Below are 22,990 nucleotides of genomic sequence, written 5' to 3'. Positions count from 1 at the left end.
CTATGTTATGTGGATGAATGATACAGATGGGTGATGGATGTATGGGACAGATGTGATGTAGATAAATGACAGCTATGTTATGTGGATGAATGATACAGATGGGTGATGGCTGTATGGGACAGATGTGACAGATAAATGACAGCTGTGTTATGTGGATGAATGATACAGATGGGTGATGGCTGTATGGGACAGATGTGATGTAGATAAATGACAGCTATGTTATGTGGATGAATGATACAGATGGGTGATGGATGTATGGGACAGATGTGATGTAGATAAATGACAGCTATGTTATGTGGATGAATGATACAGATGGGTGATGGCTGTATGGGACAGATGTGACAGATAAATGACAGCTGTGTTATGTGGATGAATGATACAGATGGGTGATGGCTGTATGGGACAGATGTGATGTAGATAAATGACAGCTATGTTATGTGGATGAATGATACAGATGGGTGATGGATGTATGGGACAGATGTGATGTAGATAAATGACAGCTATGTTATGTGGATGAATGATACAGATGAGTGATGGGTGTATGGGACAGATGTGATGTACATAAATGACAGCTATGTTATGTGGATGAATGATACAGATGGGTGATGGATGTATGGGACAGATGTGATGTACATAAATGACAGCTATGTTATGTGGATGAATGATACAGATGGGTGATGGGTGTATGGGACAGATGTGATGTAGATAAATGACAGCTGTGTTATGTGGATGAATGATACAGATGGGTGATGGATGTATGGGACAGATGTGATGTAGATAAATGACAGCTGTGTTATGTGGATGAATGATACAGATGAGTGATGGCTGTATGGGACAGATGTGATGTAGATAAATGACAGCTGTGTTATGTGGATGAATGATACAGATGGGTGATGGCTGTATGGGACAGATGTGATGTAGATAAATGACAGCTATGTTATGTGGATGAATGATACAGATGGGTGATGGGTGTATGGGACAGATGTGATGTAGATAAATGACAGCTGTGTTATGTGGATGAATGATACAGATGGGTGATGGATGTATGGGACAGATGTGATGTAGATAAATGACAGCTATGTTATGTGGATGAATGATACAGATGGGTGATGGGTGTATGGGACAGATGTGATGTACATAAATGACAGCTGTGTTATGTGGATGAATGATACAGATGAGTGATGGATGTATGGGACAGATGTGATGTAGATAAATGACAGCTGTGTTATGTGGATGAATGATACAGATGGGTGATGGGTGTATGGCAGAGATGTGACAGATAAATGACAGCTGTGTTATGTGGATGAATGATACAGATGAGTGATGGGTGTATGGGACAGATGTGATGTAGATAAATGACATCTATGTTATGTGGATGAATGATACAGATGGATGATGGATGTATGGGACAGATGTGATGTAGATAAATGACAGCTGTATTATGTGGATGAATGATACAGATGGATGATGGATGTATGGGACAGATGTGATGTAGATAAATGACAGCTGTGTTATGTGGATGAATGATACAGATGGGTGATGGATGTATGGGACAGATGTGATGTAGATAAATGACAGCTGTATTATGTGGATGAATGATACAGATGGATGATGGATGTATGGGACAGATGTGATGTAGATAAATGACAGCTATGTTATGTGGATGAATGATACAGATGGGTGATGGGTGTATGGGACAGATGTGATGTAGATAAATGACAGCTATGTTATGTGGATGAATGATACAGATGGGTGATGGATGTATGGGACAGATGTGATGTAGATAAATGACAGCTATGTTATGTGGATGAATGATACAGATGGGTGATGGATGTATGGGACAGATGTGATGTAGATAAATGACAGCTGTGTTATGTGGATGAATGATACAGATGAGTGATGGGTGTATGGGACAGATGTGATGTAGATAAATGACAGCTATGTTATGTGAATGAATGATACAGATGGGTGATGGGTGTATGGGACAGATGTGATGTAGATAAATGACAGCTATGTTATGTGGATGAATGATACAGATGGGTGATGGGTGTATGGGACAGATGTGATGTAGATAAATGACAGCTATGTTATGTGGATGAATGATACAGATGGGTGATGGATGTATGGGACAGATGTGATGTAGATAAATGACAGCTATGTTATGTGGATGAATGATACAGATGAGTGATGGATGTATGGGACAGATGTGATGTAGATAAATGACAGCTGTGTTATGTGGATGAATGATACAGATGAGTGATGGGTGTATGGGACAGATGTGATGTAGATAAATGACAGCTGTGTTATATGGATGAATGATACAGATGAGTGATGGGTGTATGGGACAGATGTGATGTAGATATGACAGCTATGTTATGTGGATGAATGATACAGATGGGTGATGGATGTATGGGACAGATGTGATGTAGATTAATGACAGCTGTGTTATGTGGATGAATGATACAGATGTGTGTATGGGACAGATGTGACAGATGTGATGTAGATAAATGACAGCTGTGTTATGTGGATGAATGATACAGATGGGTGATGGATGTATGGGACAGATGTTATGTAGATAAATGACAGCTATGTTATGTGGATGAATGATACAGATGGGTGTATGGGACAGATGTGATGTAGATAAATGACAGCTGTGTTATGTGGATGAATGATACAGATGGGTGATGGGTGTATGGGACAGATGTGATGTAGATAAATGACAGCTGTGTTATGTGGATGAATGATACAGATGAGTGATGGCTGTATGGGACAGATGTGATGTAGATAAATGACAGCTGTGTTATGTGGATGAATGATACAGATGGGTGATGGATGTATGGGACAGATGTGACAGATAAATGACAGCTGTGTTATGTGGATGAATGATACAGATGAGTGATGGATGTATGGGACAGATGTGATAAAGATAAATGACAGCTGTGTTATGTGGATGAATGATACAGATGGGTGATGGATGTATGGGACAGATGTGACAGATAAATGACAGCTATGTTATGTGGATGAATGATACAGATGAGTGATGGGTGTATGGGACAGATGTGATGTAGATAAATGACAGCTATGTTATGTGGATGAATGATACAGATGAGTGATGGATGTATGGGACAGATGTGATGTAGATAAATGACAGCTATGTTATGTGGATGAATGATACAGATGGGTGATGGCTGTATGGGACAGATGTGATGTAGATAAATGACAGCTATGTTATGTGGATGAATGATACAGATGGGTGATGGGTGTATGGGACAGATGTGATGTAGATAAATGACAGCTGTGTTATGTGGATGAATGATACAGATGGGTGATGGGTGTATGGGACAGATGTGATGTAGATAAATGACAGCTATGTTATGTGGATGAATGATACAGATGAGTGATGGGTGTATGGGACAGATGTGATGTAGATAAATGACAGCTGTGTTATGTGGATGAATGATACAGATGGGTGATGGCTGTATGGGACAGATGTGACAGATAAATGACAGCTGTGTTATGTGGATGAATGATACAGATGGGTGATGGCTGTATGGGACAGATGTGATGTAGATAAATGACAGCTATGTTATGTGGATGAATGATACAGATGGGTGATGGGTGTATGGGACAGATGTGATGTAGATAATTGACAGCTGTGTTGTGGATGAATGATACAGATGAGTGATGGGTGTATGGGACAGATGTGACAGATAAATGACAGCTGTGTTATGTGGATGAATGATACAGATGGGTGATGGCTGTATGGGACAGATGTGATGTAGATAATTGACAGCTGTGTTGTGGATGAATGATACAGATGGGTGATGGGTGTATGGGACAGATGTGATGTAGATAATTGACAGCTGTTATGTGGATGAATGATACAGATGGGTGATGGGTGTATGGGACAGATGTGATGTAGATAAATGACAGCTGTGTTATGTGGATGAATGATACAGATGGGTGATGGGTGTATGGGACAGATGTGATGTAGATAAATGACAGCTGTGTTATGTGGATGAATGATACAGATGGGTGATGGGTGTATGGGACAGATGTGATGTAGATATATGACAGCAGTGTTATGTGGATGAATGATACAGATGGGTGATGGGTGTATGGGACAGATGTGATGTAGATAATTGACAGCTGTTATGTGGATGAATGATACAGATGGGTGATGGGTGTATGGGACAGATGTGATGTAGATAAATGACAGCTGTGTTATGTGGATGAATGATACAGATGGGTGATGGATGTATGGGACAGATGTGATGTAGATAAATGACAGCTATGTTATGTGGATGAATGATACAGATGGGTGATGGATGTATGGGACAGATGTGATGTAGATAAATGACAGCTATGTTATGTGGATGAATGATACAGATGGGTGATGGGTGTATGGGGCAGATGTGATGTAGATAAATGACAGCTGTGTTATGTGGATGAATGATACAGATGGGTGATGGATGTATGGGAGAGATGTGATGTAGATAAATGACAGCTGTGTTATGTGGATGAATGATACAGATGTGTGTATGGGACAGATGTGACAGATAAATGACAGCTATGTTATGTGGATGAATGATACAGATGGGTGATGGATGTATGGGACAGATGTGATGTAGATAAATGACAGCTGTGTTATGTGGATGAATGATACAAATGTGTGTATGGGACAGATGTGACAGATAAATGACAGCTATGTTATGTGGATGAATGATACAGATGGGTGATGGATGTATGGGACAGATGTGATGTAGATAAATGACAGCTGTGTTATGTGGATGAATGATACAGATGTGTGTATGGGACAGATGTGACAGATAAATGACAGCTGATGTGAAGGAATGATGTAAATGAATGAATGAATAACTGCTATGTGATGTGAAGGAATGATGTATATGAATGAATGAATGACTGCTATGTGATGTGAAGGAATGATGTATATGAATGAATGAATGAATGACTGCTATGTGATGTGAAGGAATGATGTATATGAATGAATGACTGCTATGTGATGTGAAGGAATGATCTATATGAATGAATGACTGCTATGTGATGTGAAGGAATGATCTATGCGGATGAATGACTACTATGTTATGTGAATGAATGATGGGTATATGATGAATGACTACTATGTGATGTGAATGAATGATGGGTATATGATGAATGACTACTATGTGATGTGAATGAATGATGGGTATATGATGAATGACTACTATGTGATATGAATGATGGATATATGATGAATGACTACTATGTTATGTGAATGAATGATGGGTATATGATGAATGACTGCTATGTTATGTGAATGAATGATGGGTATATGATGAATGACTGCTATGTTATGTGAATAAATGATGGGTATATGATGAATGACTGCTATGTTATGTGAATGAATGATGGGTATATGATGAATGACTGCTATGTTATGTGAATGAATGATGGGTATATGATGAATGACTGCTATGTTATGTGAATGAATGATGGGTATATGATGAATGACTGCCATGTTATGTGAATAAATGATGGGTATATGATGAATGACTGCTATGTTATGTGAATGAATGATGGGTATATGATGAATGACTGCTATGTTATGTGAATGAATGCTGGGTATATGATGAATGACTGCTATGTTATGTGAATGAATGATGGGTATATGATGAATGACTTCTATGTTATGTGAATGAATGATGGGTATATGATGAATGACTTCTATGTTATGTGAATGATGAATGACTGCGATGTTATGTGAATGAATGATGGGTATATGATGGACTGCTATGTGATGTGAATGAATGATGGGTATATGATTGACTACTATGTGATGTGAATGAATGATGGGTATATGATGAATGACTGTTATGTGAATGACTGATGGGTATATGATGAATGACTGCTATGTTATGTGAATGAATGATGGGTATATGATGAATGACTGCTATGTTATGTGAATGAATGATGGGTATATGATGAATGACTGCTATGTTATGTGAATGAATGATGGGTATATGATGAATGACTTCTATGTGATGTGAATGAATGATGGGTATATGATGAATGACTGCTATGTTATGTGAATGAATGATGGGTATATGATGAATTACTGCTATGTTATGTGAATGAAGGGTATATGATGAATGACTTCTATGTGATGTGAATGAATGATGGGTATATGATGAATGACTGCTATGTTATGTGAATGAATGATGGGTATATGATGAATGACTGCTATGTGATGTGAAGGAATGATGTATATGAATGAATGACTGCTATGTGATGTGAAGGAATGATCTATGCGGATGAATGACTACTATGTTATGTGAATGAATGATGTGTATATGATGAATGACTACTATGATGTGAATGAATGATGGGTATATGATGAATGACTACTATGTGATATGAATGATGGATATATGATGAATGACTACTATGTTATGTGAATGAAGGGTATATGATGAATGACTGCTATGTTATGTGAATGAATGATGGGTATATGATGAATGACTGCTATGTTATGTGAATAAATGATGGGTATATGATGAATGACTGCTATGTTATGTGAATGAATGATGGGTATATGATGAATGACTTCTATGTGATGTGAATGAATGATGGGTATATGATGAATGACTGCTATGTTATGTGAATGAATGATGGGTATATGATGAATGACTGCTATGTGATGTGAAGGAATGATGTATATGAATGAATGACTGCTATGTGATGTGAAGGAATGATCTATGCGGATGAATGACTACTATGTTATGTGAATGAATGATGTGTATATGATGAATGACTACTATGTGATGTGAATGAATGATGGGTATATGATGAATGACTACTATGTGATATGAATGATGGATATATGATGAATGACTACTATGTTATGTGAATGAAGGGTATATGATGAATGACTGCTATGTTATGTGAATGAATGATGGGTATATGATGAATGACTGCTATGTTATGTGAATGAATGATGGGTATATGATGAATGACTGCTATGTTATGTGAATGAATGATGGGTATATGATGAATGACTGCTATGTTATGTGAATGAATGATGGGTATATGATGAATGACTTCTATGTTATGTGAATGAATGATGGGTATATGATGAATGACTGCGATGTTATGTGAATGAATGATGGGTATATGATGAATGACTGCTATGTGATGTGAATGAATGATGGGTATATGATTGACTACTATGTGATGTGAATGAATGATGGGTATATGATGAATGACTGTTATGTGAATGACTGATGGGTATATGATGAATGACTGCTATGTTATGTGAATGAATGATGGGTATATGATGAATGACTGCTATGTTATGTGAATGAATGATGGGTATATGATGAATGACTTCTATGTGATGTGAATGAATGATGGGTATATGATGAATGACTGCTATGTTATGTGAATGAATGATGGGTATATGATGAATGACTGCTATGTGATGTGAATGAATGATGGGTATATGATGAATGACTGCTATGTTATGTGAATGAATGATGGGTATATGATGAATGACTGTTATGTGAATGACTGATGGGTATATGATGAATGACTGCTATGTTATGTGAATGAATGATGGGTATATGATGAATGACTGCTATGTTATGTGAATGAATGATGGGTATATGATGAATGACTGCTATGTTATGTGAATGAATGATGGGTATATGATGAATGACTGCTATGTTATGTGAATGAATGATGGGTATATGATGAATGACTTCTATGTGATGTGAATGAATGATGGGTATATAATGAATGACTGCTATGTTATGTGAATGAATGATGGGTATATGATGAATGACTGTTATGTGATGTGAATGAATGATGGGTATATGATGAATGACTGCTATGTTATGTGAATGAATGATGGGTATATGATGAATGACTGCTATGTTATGTGAATGAATGATGGGTATATGATGAATGACTGCTATGTTATGTGAATGAATGATGGGTATATGATGAATGACTGCGATGTTATGTGAATGAATGATGGGTATATGATGAATGACTACTATGTGATGTGAATGAATGATGGGTATATGATGAATGACTGTTATGTGAATGAATGATGGGTATATGATGAATGACTACTATGTGATGTGAATGAACGATGGGTATATGATTGACTGCTATGTTATGTGAATGAATGATGGGTATATGATGAATGACTGCTATGTTATGTGAATGAATGATGGGTATATGATGAATGACTGCTATGTTATGTGAATGAATGATGGGTATATGATGAATGACTTCTATGTGATGTGAATGAATGATGGGTATATGATGAATGACTTCTATGTTATGTGAATGAATGATGGGTATATGATGAATGACTTCTATGTGATGTGAATGAATGATGGGTATATGATGAATGACTTCTATGTTATGTGAATGAATGATGGGTATATGATGAATGACTTCTATGTTATGTGAATGAATGATGGGTATATGATGAATGACTGCTATGTTATGTGAATGAATGATGGGTATATGATGAATGACTGCTATGTTATGTGAATGAATGATGGGTATATGATGAATGACTTCTATGTTATGTGAATGAATGATGGGTATATGATGAATGACTTCTATGTGATGTGAATGAATGATGGGTATATGATGAATGACTTCTATGTTATGTGAATGAATGATGGGTATATGATGAATGACTTCTATGTTATGTGAATGAATGATGGGTATATGATGAATGACTGCTATGTTATGTGAATGAATGATGGGTATATGATGAATGACTGCTATGTTATGTGAATAAATGATGGGTATATGATGAATGACTGCTATGTTATGTGAATGAATGATTGGTATATGATGAATGACTGCTATGTTATGTGAATGAATGATGGGTATATGATGAATGACTGCTATGTTATGTGAATGAATGATGGGTATATGATGAATGACTTCTATGTTATGTGAATGAATGATGGGTATATGATGAATGACTTCTATGTTATGTGAATGATGAATGACTGCGATGTTATGTGAATGAATGATGGGTATATGATTGACTACTATGTGATGTGAATGAATGATGGGTATATGATGAATGACTGTTATGTGATGTGAATGAATGATGGGTATATGATGAATGACTGCTATGTTATGTGAATGAATGATGGGTATATGATGAATGACTGCTATGTGATGTGAAGGAATGATGTATATGAATGAATGAATGACTGCTATGTGATGTGAAGGAATGATGTATATGAATGAATGAATGACTGCTATGTGATGTGAAGGAATGATGTATATGAATGAATGAATGACTGCTATGTGATGTGAAGGAATGATGTATATGAATGAATGACTGCTATGTGATGTGAAGGAATGATCTATGCGGATGAATGACTACTATGTGATGTGAATGAATGATGGGTATATGATGAATGACTACTATGTGATGTGAATGAATGATGGGTATATGATGAATGACTACTATGTGATATGAATGATGGATATATGATGAATGACTACTATGTTATGTGAATGAATGATGGGTATATGATGAATGACTGCTATGTTATGTGAATGAATGATGGGTATATGATGAATGACTGCTATGTTATGTGAATAAATGATGGGTATATGATGAATGACTGCTATGTTATGTGAATGAATGATGGGTATATGATGAATGACTGCTATGTTATGTGAATGAATGATGGGTATATGATGAATGACTTCTATGTTATGTGAATGAATGATGGGTATATGATGAATGACTTCTATGTTATGTGAATGATGAATGACTGCGATGTTATGTGAATGAATGATGGGTATATGATGAATGACTGCTATGTGATGTGAATGAATGATGGGTATATGATTGACTACTATGTGATGTGAATGAATGATGGGTATATGATGAATGACTGTTATGTGAATGACTGATGGGTATATGATGAATGACTGCTATGTTATGTGAATGAATGATGGGTATATGATGAATGACTGCTATGTTATGTGAATGAATGATGGGTATATGATGAATGACTTCTATGTGATGTGAATGAATGATGGGTATATGATGAATGACTGCTATGTTATGTGAATGAATGAATGATGGGTATATGATGAATGACTGCTATGTGATGTGAATGAATGATGGGTATATGATGAATGACTGCTATGTTATGTGAATGAATGATGGGTATATGATGAATGACTGTTATGTGAATGACTGATGGGTATATGATGAATGACTGCTATGTTATGTGAATGAATGATGGGTATATGATGAATGACTGCTATGTTATGTGAATGAATGATGGGTATATGATGAATGACTGCTATGTTATGTGAATGAATGATGGGTATATGATGAATGACTTCTATGTGATGTGAATGAATGATGGGTATATGATGAATGACTGCTATGTTATGTGAATGAATGATGGGTATATGATGAATGACTGTTATGTGATGTGAATGAATGATGGGTATATGATGAATGACTGCTATGTTATGTGAATGAATGATGGGTATATGATGAATGACTGCTATGTTATGTGAATGAATGATGGGTATATGATGAATGACTGCTATGTTATGTGAATGAATGATGGGTATATGATGAATGACTGCTATGTTATGTGAATGAATGATGGGTATATGATGAATGACTGCGATGTTATGTGAATGAATGATGGGTATATGATGAATGACTACTATGTGATGTGAATGAATGATGGGTATATGATGAATGACTGTTATGTGAATGAATGATGGGTATATGATGAATGACTACTATGTGATGTGAATGAATGATGGGTATATGATGAATGACTGCTATGTTATGTGAATGAATGATGGGTATATGATGAATGACTGCTATGTTATGTGAATGAATGATGGGTATATGATGAATGACTGCTATGTTATGTGAATGAATGATGGGTATATGATGAATGACTGCTATGTTATGTGAATGAATGATGGGTATATGATGAATGACTGCTATGTTATGTGAATGAATGATTGGTATATGATGAATGACTGCTATCTTATGTGAATGAATGATGGGTATATGATGAATGACTGCTATGTTATGTGAATGAATGATGGGTATATGATGAATGACTGCTATGTTATGTGAATGAATGATGGGTATATGATGAATGACTTCTATGTGATGTGAATGAATGATGGGTATATGATGAATGACTTCTATGTTATGTGAATGAATGATGGGTATATGATGAATGACTGCTATGTTATGTGAATGAATGATGGGTATATGATGAATGACTGCCATGATGTGCATTTAATAAAAGATTGCTGCTTGAGAATCAATCGAGTGATCAATATGGTTGAATGTAAATGATTGCTGTGAGTGAATGAAGGGTATATGATGAATGGTAGATATGATATGTGGCTGACGGATGCCTGTATGGTGAGAATATATAACAGCTGGGTGATGCAGATGAATGACTGTTGACTTTACACTGCAGAAAAGTCTCACACACACGTCTATAAGACCGGGGTCTGTCCCACCTCACATTGACCACATCCTCATTGGTGATGACAAGGTCATCAAATCTACATGATGGATGTGGCGGTGCTGAGAGAATGGTATAACTCCTATCAGGAGAAGCCGGGTCTCTGCAGGTCTTACCCCCGGGAGGGCCGAGGTGAATGTAAATAAGACATAAACCCATAGAGGCAGATGTATGGTAGAAGCAAGCAGAGTTCCTGGGAATCACAGGGGAGTCCTGGCCCTTTGCTCCTCTCCTTTCAGCTACACTTTAGTGACTACCCCTGTCGTCCTCCTGCCTCATCACTTCTGTGTCTGAGTGCTTTCAGAAAGTTAAATGATTAAAAGGGTTTTTTGGAATAGATCACCTCTTCCTAATTAGAATCATGCCCGGCGATCAGCTGATCGATGCTGGTCCATCAACTCTGATGGGGGGGGGGGGGGTCATGTCTCGTTATATATGTGCGGCTGCTGCAGTCGAATTATAGTGTTGTGTTGGCCATTCAATTTTCGGATGGGCCGGGTCTACTAAAGCAGGAGCCCTCTGTGACCTTAAGACTTCTAGAACAACTACATGGTAAAACTTCCGTGTCTGAAAGTATTCATTAAGATGTTCATGAACCAATCAAAAATATTTTAATCACAGAAGCAGCCGATTCCGGCATGTATTGTATGTATCTGAGCTACCGCTGTATATAAGTATACGAGCAGAGCAGATGAGCCTTTGGGCCTGGATCTGACCTGCTGTCAATATTTCAAGTTTCTATGAAAACATTCCTATTGTGTGCAGTTAGTGTTCTGTCCAGCAGAGGGAGCTGTATGACCAGTTTTGACCAATGTCCACTAATGGGAGCAGTAGATAAATGAGTGTCACCATTGAAGTTCACAGGGCAAGTCATTTCTATCCATAAAGAGGCGTTTGAGCCCCCAAACGACATATTACCAGGGAGAGAAGCCTGATCACTCGCCGATCACATGTATACAGATATACGTGGTGGCGAGAGCAAAAGTGAGAGTGGTCCCTGCAGCCTTGGGCCCTCCTCTGGTCTTCTGTATATTTACTCCAGGGAGGTTACTGCCCCGAATGAAACCCTACACCAAATCTCATTTATCAGCCGGGTTACAGGCAGCTGGTGCTCGGGTCTGACCTGTGCTCTGCAATAATAATTACTGCAAGAACATTTATTGTAGAAATTTCAAGGGAAAGTTTCGTTTTCCTCTAATCTTCTAACCTATCCATAATTATAACTTATTTTATTGAATCATTGGGTTGCGTGGACCCCTTCACCCACAAGGTGGCGTCACTGGCTTCCAAATTAATATGAAAGAACTGATCATATGCCACCCTGTACAATGCATATGCCACATGTGGTGACCATTGTATGAAGAACATTTCCAAATAGAATTTAAGTTTTAGATATATAAATTAAATTGTCTTGGATGTTTTAGCTTTAATTGGAGCCAAGTTATAGCCTCTATGAATAGACTTCTCGGAGAGCATGTGACCACAGGTGCTTATTCCGCCTCACAGAATATACCTCATTAGAATAATCTTAATTTATATAGCGCCAAAATGTTCCGCAGCACTTTACAGTTCAGAGGGAACATGTACAGACAATTACATAGTGAAAAGACTAGTTAATAATTCAAACAAGAGGACTGAGGACCCTGATCACAAGAGCTTACAATCTATGAGGAAATAGGGGAGGCACAAAATGTAAAAGTGCTGGTTCAGTACAATGGTCCGGCCATCTTTTATACATATGGGGTAGTAACCTAAAACTGCGCCTGTCACCAGCCAGTATCTGTGTATGACCGACATAAAGTGTATTAGGGTGCAGGGAGTGTGGGGGATACTGCTGAATGAGGGGGTCATGTTCTCATGACTAATGTAATAGTGGGGCCAAGGAAAGGAGTCCGATTAGGGAATGTTTTAGGCCGGTCTAAAAAGATCTGTTTTCAAGGCACGTTTAAAGTTGTGGATGTTGGGAATTAATCTGATTGTCTGGGGTAGTGCGTTCCAGAGGACGGGTGCAGCACGAGAGAAGTTTTGGAGACGGGATTGGGAGGTTCTGATCATGGTGGATGTTAATCTGAGGTCGTTGGCAGAGTGTAGAGCACGGGTAGGCTGGTAGACAGAGATGAGGGGGGAGATGTAAGGAGGTGCAGCACTGGGGAGAGCTTTGTGGGGAGAGTAATAAGCTTGAATGAACATTAACTACCCCTGTATTCTGCTATTGATGTCTGCAGGGAAGAGGCTGTAGGGTGTTCAGATGTACCCCAGGTCTGGTCATGGGATCACATCCGTGAAGGACTATGGTTTAATATTTTATAGTAGCCCTAGTGTGCCCAAACAGACTAAATCTTATGAAGTGCCATCTTCTGAAACAGAAAGGGTATTTTGCACTGTACTTGTCATCAAAAAGGCTCTAATTGTTTCGTTTACTCCTCTGATAAGCGTCCGATGGTCTGTAGTCATCCTGGCGAACGGCTGCATTTAGGATCCAGTAATGAGAAGTCGTCCTCTGGTTGGAAAAGGGTTAATACTGTGCTGACCGGGGGCACTCTTGTCCGGTTATGAGGTGTCGTCCTCTGGTTGGAGAGGGGTTAATACTGTGCAGTCCTGGTGACCGGGGGGCACTCGGGATCTGGTTGGAGAAGGGTTAATACTGTGCAGTCCTGGTAACTGGGGGGCACTCAGGGTCTGGTTGACGATGGGTTAATACTGCGCAGTCCTCCTGGTGACCGGGGGCACTCGGGGTCTGGTTGACGATGGGTTAATACTGCGCAGTTTTCCTGGTGACCGGGGGGCACTCTGTGTCTGGTTGACGATGGGTTAATACTGCGCAGTCCTCCTGGTGACCGGGGGCACTAGGGGTCTGGTTGACGATGGGTTAATACTGCGCAGTCCTCCTGGTGACCGGGGGCACTCGGGGTCTGGTTGACGATGGGTTAATACTGCGCAGTCCTCCTGGTGACCGGGGGCACTCGGGGTCTGGTTGACGATGGGTTAATACTGCGCAGTCCTCCTGGTGACCGGGGGGCACTCGGGGTCTGGTTGACGATGGGTTAATACTGCGCAGTTTTCCTGGTGACCGGGGGGCACTCGGTGTCTGGTTGACGATGGGTTAATACTGCGCAGTCTTCCTGGTGACCGGGGGGGCACTCGGGGTCTGGTGTATGTAAGCACTTAGGGTTTTTTCATCTCTGCAGCTTTTATGAATAGACTAGAAACACCAGGGAGCCATTTCCAGGCGGTGTCTGGCTATCGCTGTGCGCCTTCTACTTCTCCAACCTTTGATCTTGCCCCGTTCCCTCTCCCCGTGGAGTTGCGCAGGCCTCGGCTCTGGAGCTTTTCTTCTGTAATTGTTCAGTACACTTTTACATGGCCTGTCAGGAGCCTCATGCGGCACATTTGCCCTTTGTTCGGGTTACAAGTCTCCCCAGGCATGAGACTGAGGGTAGAGCGCAGCGCCGTGCAGCCCCATGTAAATAGACACCTGCTTGGCCCATGTAATTGCCACCCTTCGCTTTCCAAGCACCTAAGCATAGATGTAATCTACCCTCGGTGACCACGCAGGGACCTTGACCTCATCATAACAATGTCTGGCCACTGCCTTCAGATAACTGACCAGAGCAGCAGAAAGCATCTCATAACCTATACCCACTGATCCTGCTCCCAATACTCATGATCGGGCACTGTTATATTCGGTGATAGACCTGGCAGTCTGTACAGTCACCAGCCTGATGTACCCTGTGCCTCCGAGCATGCCGTGTGCTGTCACCTTATCTGTTTCGCCCTTAATCCCAAACCATTAGATGCTATCTGTCCAGATTTACATTGTGTATTACTTAATATCACCTGTGGTGGTGCTGTAGGGAAATTGAACACTTAAGGCTATTACACCTGCCGATTTTGGCCCTTGCAGCGATCACCGATCAACGAGACAGCTCGTTGATCGGCACTCGTTTGCTCATGTCTTTTTAAACGTATATTAAAATAATTCAGGTATCGTCCAAAGCGCAGAACCCTTTTAAGCTCCTTAGTTTGCAGTACTGGACGAGGGCCGCTATTTTAATTGGGATTCAGTATACAAGTAGAGAATATCCCGTATCCTCGGCTGGTATCTATAGACCCGCTATTGCTCGTCCATGTCCACCGTGTATTACAGTTTGTATCTTCAGGTTATTAGATCACAGTGTGAACAGACACCTACTATAATGCATGCTATCTTCTTCCTAGGCTCAACAGCAGAGAAGCCTGGACAAAATATTGACCCTTCAAACCAAGGGAATCCTGGGAAAGAGATATAAGAAGGACTTCTGTCTGAGTCCAGAGGTGAACGGCACAAGCCCCATGTCTGACCAGGACTCTGGAATCTTGGAGGTTGAAGAGGATGAAGAGGTAAAATAATTCCCTATGGTGGGGGGCGGGGCACTTATCGTTCACACGGCGCTAAAAAAAAAAAAAGACTACGTGTAAACGTGTCAAAAACTGTTGCGTTTTGTAAGGCGCTTTTTAAAATACAGGCGTCTCTGACGCGTCTTCTGCGCTTTTTTGGGCACGTAATTGGGACCCCCATGGACTATGGGAAATGGCCGCGATTTCAGTGCAAAATTGACCTGGCGCTTTTTTCACCCGACGCGTTTTTTAAACACGCGTGTAAAAAAACATGCTTTTTTTATGCTCTAAGGCCTTGTTCACACGGCGCGAAAAAACCTGAGGTGTTAACGTGTCAAACGCTAGCGTTTTTTAAAAGCGCTTTTTAAAACACGTTTTGTGAACGTTTTCGGCGCTTTTTTTGGTGCGTAATTAGGACTCCCATTGACTATGGGAATTAGGTGCGTCTTCGACGCTAAAGAATTGACCTGACGCTTCTTTTTTTACCCGATGTGTTTTTTAAGCACTTAAAAAACAAACTCATTGTATTCGCTAACCATACGCTTTCCTACTGATGTCAATGGGAAGCTTAAATCATGCGTTTTTTATGCATTTTTCGGCACGTAAATGCGTCAAAAACACTTTGAATACACGCCGTGTGAACAGGGCCCTACTGAGCATATTGATGAGTAAGGATGTGCATGATGGGTAATTTTGTCATTTCAACGGTGACCAGAGAATTCTGCATCAAGTGGACTCTCCTCATCTCTTACAGGCACCAGGGACTCAAGACTTGGTGGATTTTTCACCAGTGTACCGCTGCTTACACATCTACACCGTGCTGGTAAGTGCCGGACACCATGATACAAGGTTCAACATTGTGAGAGCGTTATACACCGATGTCATAGCTTTAACCCAAGATACAAAAACTTTCTAACTTTTTGTATAGTAATAATACTTAAAATGTTTAGTTACAACAAACATAAATGAAACCTGTAAATGCCTGTCGTATGTATATATAGAGAGTGTCTGGGACCTGATATGGGTGTTATGGGCAATGTAACACCCAGTGTACGCCCGAATGGGCATCTCAGGCTGTTTGGTTATAGCACAGGTCACTTTGACTTGAGTTGGCTGAAAATCAACCGTCCCAAAAAATCCACGAACACACTGGAAGTAACAGATTTTATAAGCCCATGGTTTACTTCTCTCCATGGGCACGTTCTGCTGGTGGAACTTTTTGAAGTGTAGTAATAACAACCGTCCAACAGAGGTCGCTACAATGCATGCAAAGTCCTATGTCAGGCTTTGTGGGTAAAATTTACGTTGGTTATCTTCAGTGTGACTATGGGTATAGAGTACCGTCTATGACTTCTATTCTCTGCAGCCTGTGCCCAATTTTTTTTTTTTTTTTAAATTAAACTCTGAGTAGGTTAGAATCTAGACATGGAACATTTTTATTTAGTTTTTTAAATTAATAGACTTTTCCTTTCGCGAGGTTCAAAGTCAGCTTATATTTTAGGGACCGTAGTGGGCACGAACACTACCCCTCAAAGCTGTTTAACGTTTGTTTTTTCTCTAACTCTATATTCCAACTGAGCCAGTGTTACTGACTGATGGCATCTGACACACATGAAACACATTCATTATTTGATGAATATATGAGGCCTGTGATGTTATTCCCGGAATCGTTTCAGTGGGGTTTGGAGAAATACAATAACCTCTCGGTGATCGTAACGCTTCAAGGCTAATTCTCATTACTCCATTTGTCTGTCTTCCAGGGGAATCACAGTTTCGTAATAAAACCAAACCCTGGCTCCCAGCATTTGTAATATTGCTATTAATTATACTGTTGACTATTAATGGCCGGGGATTTCATTCAGTGACAGGAACACCGGGTGACTCAGAATGCCTGCTAGTAAAAATTCTTGTCAATTATGAATTATTACTGCAATACTAGACAGTATTTTCATTTCTAATTGGTATCACAGCTCAATAGTTTGTTGCTAAAGCTGTGAATAGCGACGTTTCATACCCTGGTAACAGTGAGCAATAGCTCCCTCTGCCCCCTCCTCGCTAACCTACAGACAATAGAAGAGGGGTCAACCATAAGAAAGTAGCACATGACTGTAATATCAGAATACTCAGGTTTTTTTTTTGTAGTTTTGTAACCATTGAAAGACGTAAGTCTACATAGCATAGGACCTGTGTACACAAAACGGTAGGAGCTTTTTAATCTGGACAATTTGCTTCATTTTTCGTTTTAGATGTATTGGAGCAGTAATAAATTGCCACAAAATACCCTTCAATGTCTAATAGGGCAGGGCATGTAGCAGAGCTGGATTTTGGTATGTTGACGGGGACTTAGTAGTTTCCCCGTACAACGCCTACGTGTCTGGGCAGAATCTCGTTCATGTGAATTTTATTACAACAACGTCAATTCTAGAAATCGACACGTTCACTAGCTGGTGCTTGGACGAGGCTGGTGGTTTGTCATCGTGAATGGCGCGCTCAGTTTGATAAATGACTGTTCGATTGCAAACTCCTCTCATCTGTCAGAAGGAATCCTTGTGGAAACCTGAAGAAGAAAGCTTGTTTGATGAGAATTAGGATGTCATGACTGTGTTTTCTCTGCCGGGATCACACGACGGACACAGCAACATGTTATTACCGGCTTGTATTTGGGTTGCGCTGTTGTCGTGGACTGGTTTGCATTGAATCTACGTCCCTTTTGTTGTCTCGTCTCTCAGCATCGGGGGTAGGGGTTCCCCCGAGTTTATTCGGCAGGTGTCAAGTCTCGTCTCGTTTGCCCTCCATCCAGAGACGTTATGTTTTGTCTGCTTGTCAGTAATGGTTCATGTCCCATAAGAACCCCATGGTCTGGCTGGCAACTATTTGTACATAACTTAGCATCCCGATCATCCCGTCTGCCTCTACTGGTATCTGGCGGTGAATCGCACGACCTACATGCACCAGCGCGCTCCTTCCAGTTGTGTATTCAAGGGGGGACTGGGACTTATCTGGTTCTATCTTTTTAACATGTTTCCAAAACTCCCGAGGCCTCTAGACGTAGCTGAGGTTGGCAGCCATACCCTATATTATAGGGTAAGTAACTCTTTCCCACTCTCGTTGCACAGTCAATCCTTAAAGGGAACCTGTCGCCAGCATTTCACCTATTAAACCGGCAATACCTGGTGGTAGTGGGTGAAAAATCCTTTTTATGTAACCTATAATTATCTTCTAAGTCGCCTCTGTACCTTTTAGTCATATCTTCATCCCTCAAGCCTTTTCCGAGTTAACCCCGCCTCCCTACTTTCGATTGACCCCGCCCCTCGCTCCGCCCCCCAGCACACATGAAATCCCGCGCTTGCGCATGGATGTCCTGTTCTGATGCGTGCGCACAACGGGTGCGTGCGCAGTAACTAGAGGAGACGTCCGGACGAAGCAGGGAAGGTTGTCGGACCATACGCGACTGGCGCGTGCGCGCTATCTCAGACGAAATTTCGGCATTTAGGGCGGAACAGTTTTTGGCAGTGGGCGGGCATAAGAAGAGGAGCGAATGAGGCTGCCGGATTATTACCATGAAAGGCGCAGAAGGTTTGTAGACCGTTAGTTACGGCCGGAGGAGGAGTTTAGGAGAGGGGATAGCGCTAATGAACTTTTGACAGCTGCGGCCAGCGAGGGGTGAGGAGAGATCAACAGGTGAAATGCTGGTGACCGGTTAAGAAGAATAGAAACAGTGAAAATGCACGGGTATCTCAGACTTCGCTTAATTTAAATCCCCTTACATACGTCCTGCGCCTTATTTTTATTTACAAAAATCTGATTAAGGCCCCGTTCACACATAGTTTTTTTGACGCGGAAACCGTGTTGGAAAACGCGCCAAAAAAACGGCCAAAAATGCCTGCCATTGATTTCAATGGGAGACGGAGGTGTTTTTTTACCCGCGAGCAGAAAAACCTCTTGTGGGAAAAATATGCGTCATGTCCTATCTTCGGGCGTTTACGTCTCTGGCCTCCCATTGACATCAATGGGAGGCAGAGAAAGCGTATTTCGCTGTGTTTTTGGCTGCGGGCGAAAAATGCAGCGAAATCGTGGCAAACGGCGTGCAGGCAGATCAAAATCTGCCTTGAGGCAGAATTTTCTGCCTGCAAAAAACTCAGTGTGAACAGGGCCTTATACCGCATCTTGAGATTGGGACTGACTTAGGCCTCATGCACACGTCCGTAGCCATGTGCACGTCTGTGATTTTCAGGTCGGCCGGGGGTGGAGTGTCACCCGCAAGCCGCCTGCAAATCGCGGGCCGTGCACATGGCCGTGGCCATTATTGTCAATGAGCCTGGACCGCAGAACACGACCGTAATAAGACGCCCGTTCTTTCTGCGGTCCGGGCTCCTGGGCCATGCACGGACCGTGGAAACCATGGTCGTGTGCATGGCTCCATAGGTATGAATGGGTCCGCAATTGTCCCGTGGATTTTCGGGGGAATTGCGGCCGCAAGAGCACGTTCGTGTGCATGGGGCCTTAGTATAAATGCCGGCAGCACAGTGCAAATCCAACATGGAGCTGAGGAACCAGTCTGCCCGAGCCCTGCCAGATTGTCAGTGCAATGAGGGCACAAAAGGGGTCAGGAGGGTTGGCAGGACCCAAAACGTGTAAAGATGGAGGCGGAGAACTTTTTGAGTTTCAAAACAGTCCACTCTGACTATGAAGGTGATATATTGCTGGTGCTGTTAGAGATCTTACCTCTATGATGCCTCGGGGTCATGTGACTGGGTATTGTATTGGGGTTCACAATGGTTCTTTTTGCTAATGGTTTCTGCCCCTGCCTGAGCCCCCATCACAGGGCACTTCCTGAGCCCCCATCACAGGGCCCCTGCCTGAGCCCCCATCACAGGGCCCCTGCCTGAGCCCCCATCACAGGGCCCCTGCCTGAGCCCCCATCACAGGGCCCCTGCCTGAGCCCCCATCACAGGGCCCCTGCCTGAGCCCCCATCACAGGGCCCCTGCCTGAGCCCCCATCACAGGGCCCCTGCCTGAGCCCCCATCACAGGGCCCCTGCCTGAGCCCCCATCACAGGGCCCCTGCCTGAGCCCCCATCACAGGGCCCCTGCCTGAGCCCCCATCACAGGGCCCCTGCCTGAGCCCCCATCACAGGGCCCCTGCCTGAGCCCCCATCACGGCGCCCCTGCCTGAGCCCCCATCACGGCGCCCCTGCCTGAGCCCCCATCACGGCGCCCCTGCCTGAGCCCCCATCACGGCGCGCCCGCCTGAGCCCCCATCACGGCGCGCCGGCCTGAGCCCCCATCACGGCGCGCCGGCCTGAGCCCCCATCACGGCGCGCCGGCCTGAGCCCCCATCACGGCGCGCCGGCCTGAGCCCCCATCACGGCGCGCCGGCCTGAGCCCCCATCACGGCGCGCCGGCCTGAGCCCCCATCACGGCGCGCCGGCCTGAGCCCCCATCACGGCGCGCCCGGGTTCAGAACGGTTGCCTTGAACATGGGGTCCCGGGTTTGAATTTAATCTGGGGCGACATCAGATATGGCCAATTACATAGGAAACCAATTAGCCTGTGTGCACGATTGCTTCACTTTGGGAAATTAGATTGTGAGCTTCTGAGGGCCAGAATTAATGTGCTTACAATCCTATATACTATATTAGCCCTATATGTAACCGCCGCCTTCCTTCACCTCCTGACGGCCGCAGACCTCTGACTTCTTGCCAGCGTCTCCCTCCCCGGAGACGCCAGCGCACGCGGCCACCCTTCTCGGCAGTGTCCCCGGGGTGCTCGCACGTCCACAGCCTTAAAGGGCCAGCGCACACACATGCAAAATGTTAACTAATCATCATGCCAAAGGGTCCCTTAGTTGTATCCTGCTCCCAGTGTTCCTGTATCTTGTTGCTGTGTTGGTTCCTGAACCTAAGCCTATTGTTGGAGTTGAGTGTGTATATCGTCTGCCACGTCAAGCATCATCTGTGCCACGAACCATCTGTGGCAAAGCGTCTTCTAACCTCTTGTCTGTCCAGACTCTTACAGGTACTTTTGTTGTGAAGACTTTTGCATAGACTTGTTTGGCCGGCTGTCACTTCGCTACGGCGGAGCGGCCTAGTGGGTCCACATACCCCAGGACCGTGACTCTATATAAGCAATGGAGACAAAAGGCAGAAGATCCATCCTCCGCCTGTGGACCTCTTTAGGATATCGATCCCCTGGAGATCTTCACATTTTAGCTACATCCAGCTCCAGATTCTGGCAGCATTTGGGCTCCGGGTTTCAGCTCCGACGCGTCGGCCATCGAGACGTTTTGTTACGTTGCCTCCAATGTTAACGCCACAAACGTCAGACTAATTGGCGTGCCGCCTGTCCGAAGCCAACGTCTCATTGTAAGCGTCATGTTTACTCGCAGGAAGAATGTGCCCCGTCTGAGGAATGTTTTGGAATGTGATCATTGTACCTCGGACGTCCTTTGTCCCTTGCCAAATGGAGTGAAAACGGGGTCAATGTGCCCCCCCCCCCGGCTCTCCGTCCTTTCTTCTGCTCTGGTTTTGTGCCGTGAATTGTGCACTCACAAACCCTGATATCAAGATGACCCAAATGCTGTGATGTCCTCCCATACTGGGCCCGCCGGTGACCCCGCCGCAGATAAGGCTGCGCTGAGCGATGGGCCGAATCCTGTTTTGCCGCACAAGGAAGTGGCGTCTTTTGTTTTCTTGGAGGAAACATTCGGGCACGAGCCTCACAAATACTCCTCATAATCATCAACGGCTGCTTCCGAAGGGTCCGGATTGAACTTTTGCCCTGCAGATGAAAAGCCTTGTGTAGCATAAACATTATTATAGTATTTATTATCCTTGTTTTATGTTGTTTTTTTTTTTTTTTCCCTCGACCCTGTAGTCACCCCCGATCTATCTGGCTTATCAGCGGGGCAGGAGTTCACATATTGTAAAGAAAGGAGTTCAGCGCGCGGTCAGACTCCAGGCACCTGTAAATAAGACGCTGCACATTATCACACCGGCGGCCACAGACTTCTGCAGGAAACCCTGAACTTTCTCAGGAAGGTTAGCA

General features: G+C 42.5%; 1 protein-coding gene across 1 annotated transcript in view; it reads left to right on the top strand.

Annotated features, from left to right (window-relative positions):
- EXOC6B (exocyst complex component 6B) overlaps positions 1 to 22,990 on the top strand; it is a 319,935-nt gene that overhangs the window by 110,759 nt on the left and 186,186 nt on the right. The window contains exons 7-8 of the mRNA XM_075855644.1: positions 15,786 to 15,947; positions 16,699 to 16,767. Coding sequence (XP_075711759.1) covers positions 15,786 to 15,947; positions 16,699 to 16,767 — 231 coding nt within the window. The remainder of the gene's footprint in view (positions 1 to 15,785; positions 15,948 to 16,698; positions 16,768 to 22,990) is intronic.

The sequence above is a fragment of the Rhinoderma darwinii genome, chromosome 1 (assembly GCF_050947455.1).
Source record: "Rhinoderma darwinii isolate aRhiDar2 chromosome 1, aRhiDar2.hap1, whole genome shotgun sequence".
Taxonomy (NCBI): domain Eukaryota; kingdom Metazoa; phylum Chordata; class Amphibia; order Anura; family Rhinodermatidae; genus Rhinoderma; species Rhinoderma darwinii.
The sequence above is the reverse complement of the archived record's forward strand: the minus strand, read 5'-3'. Positions and strand labels throughout refer to the sequence as shown.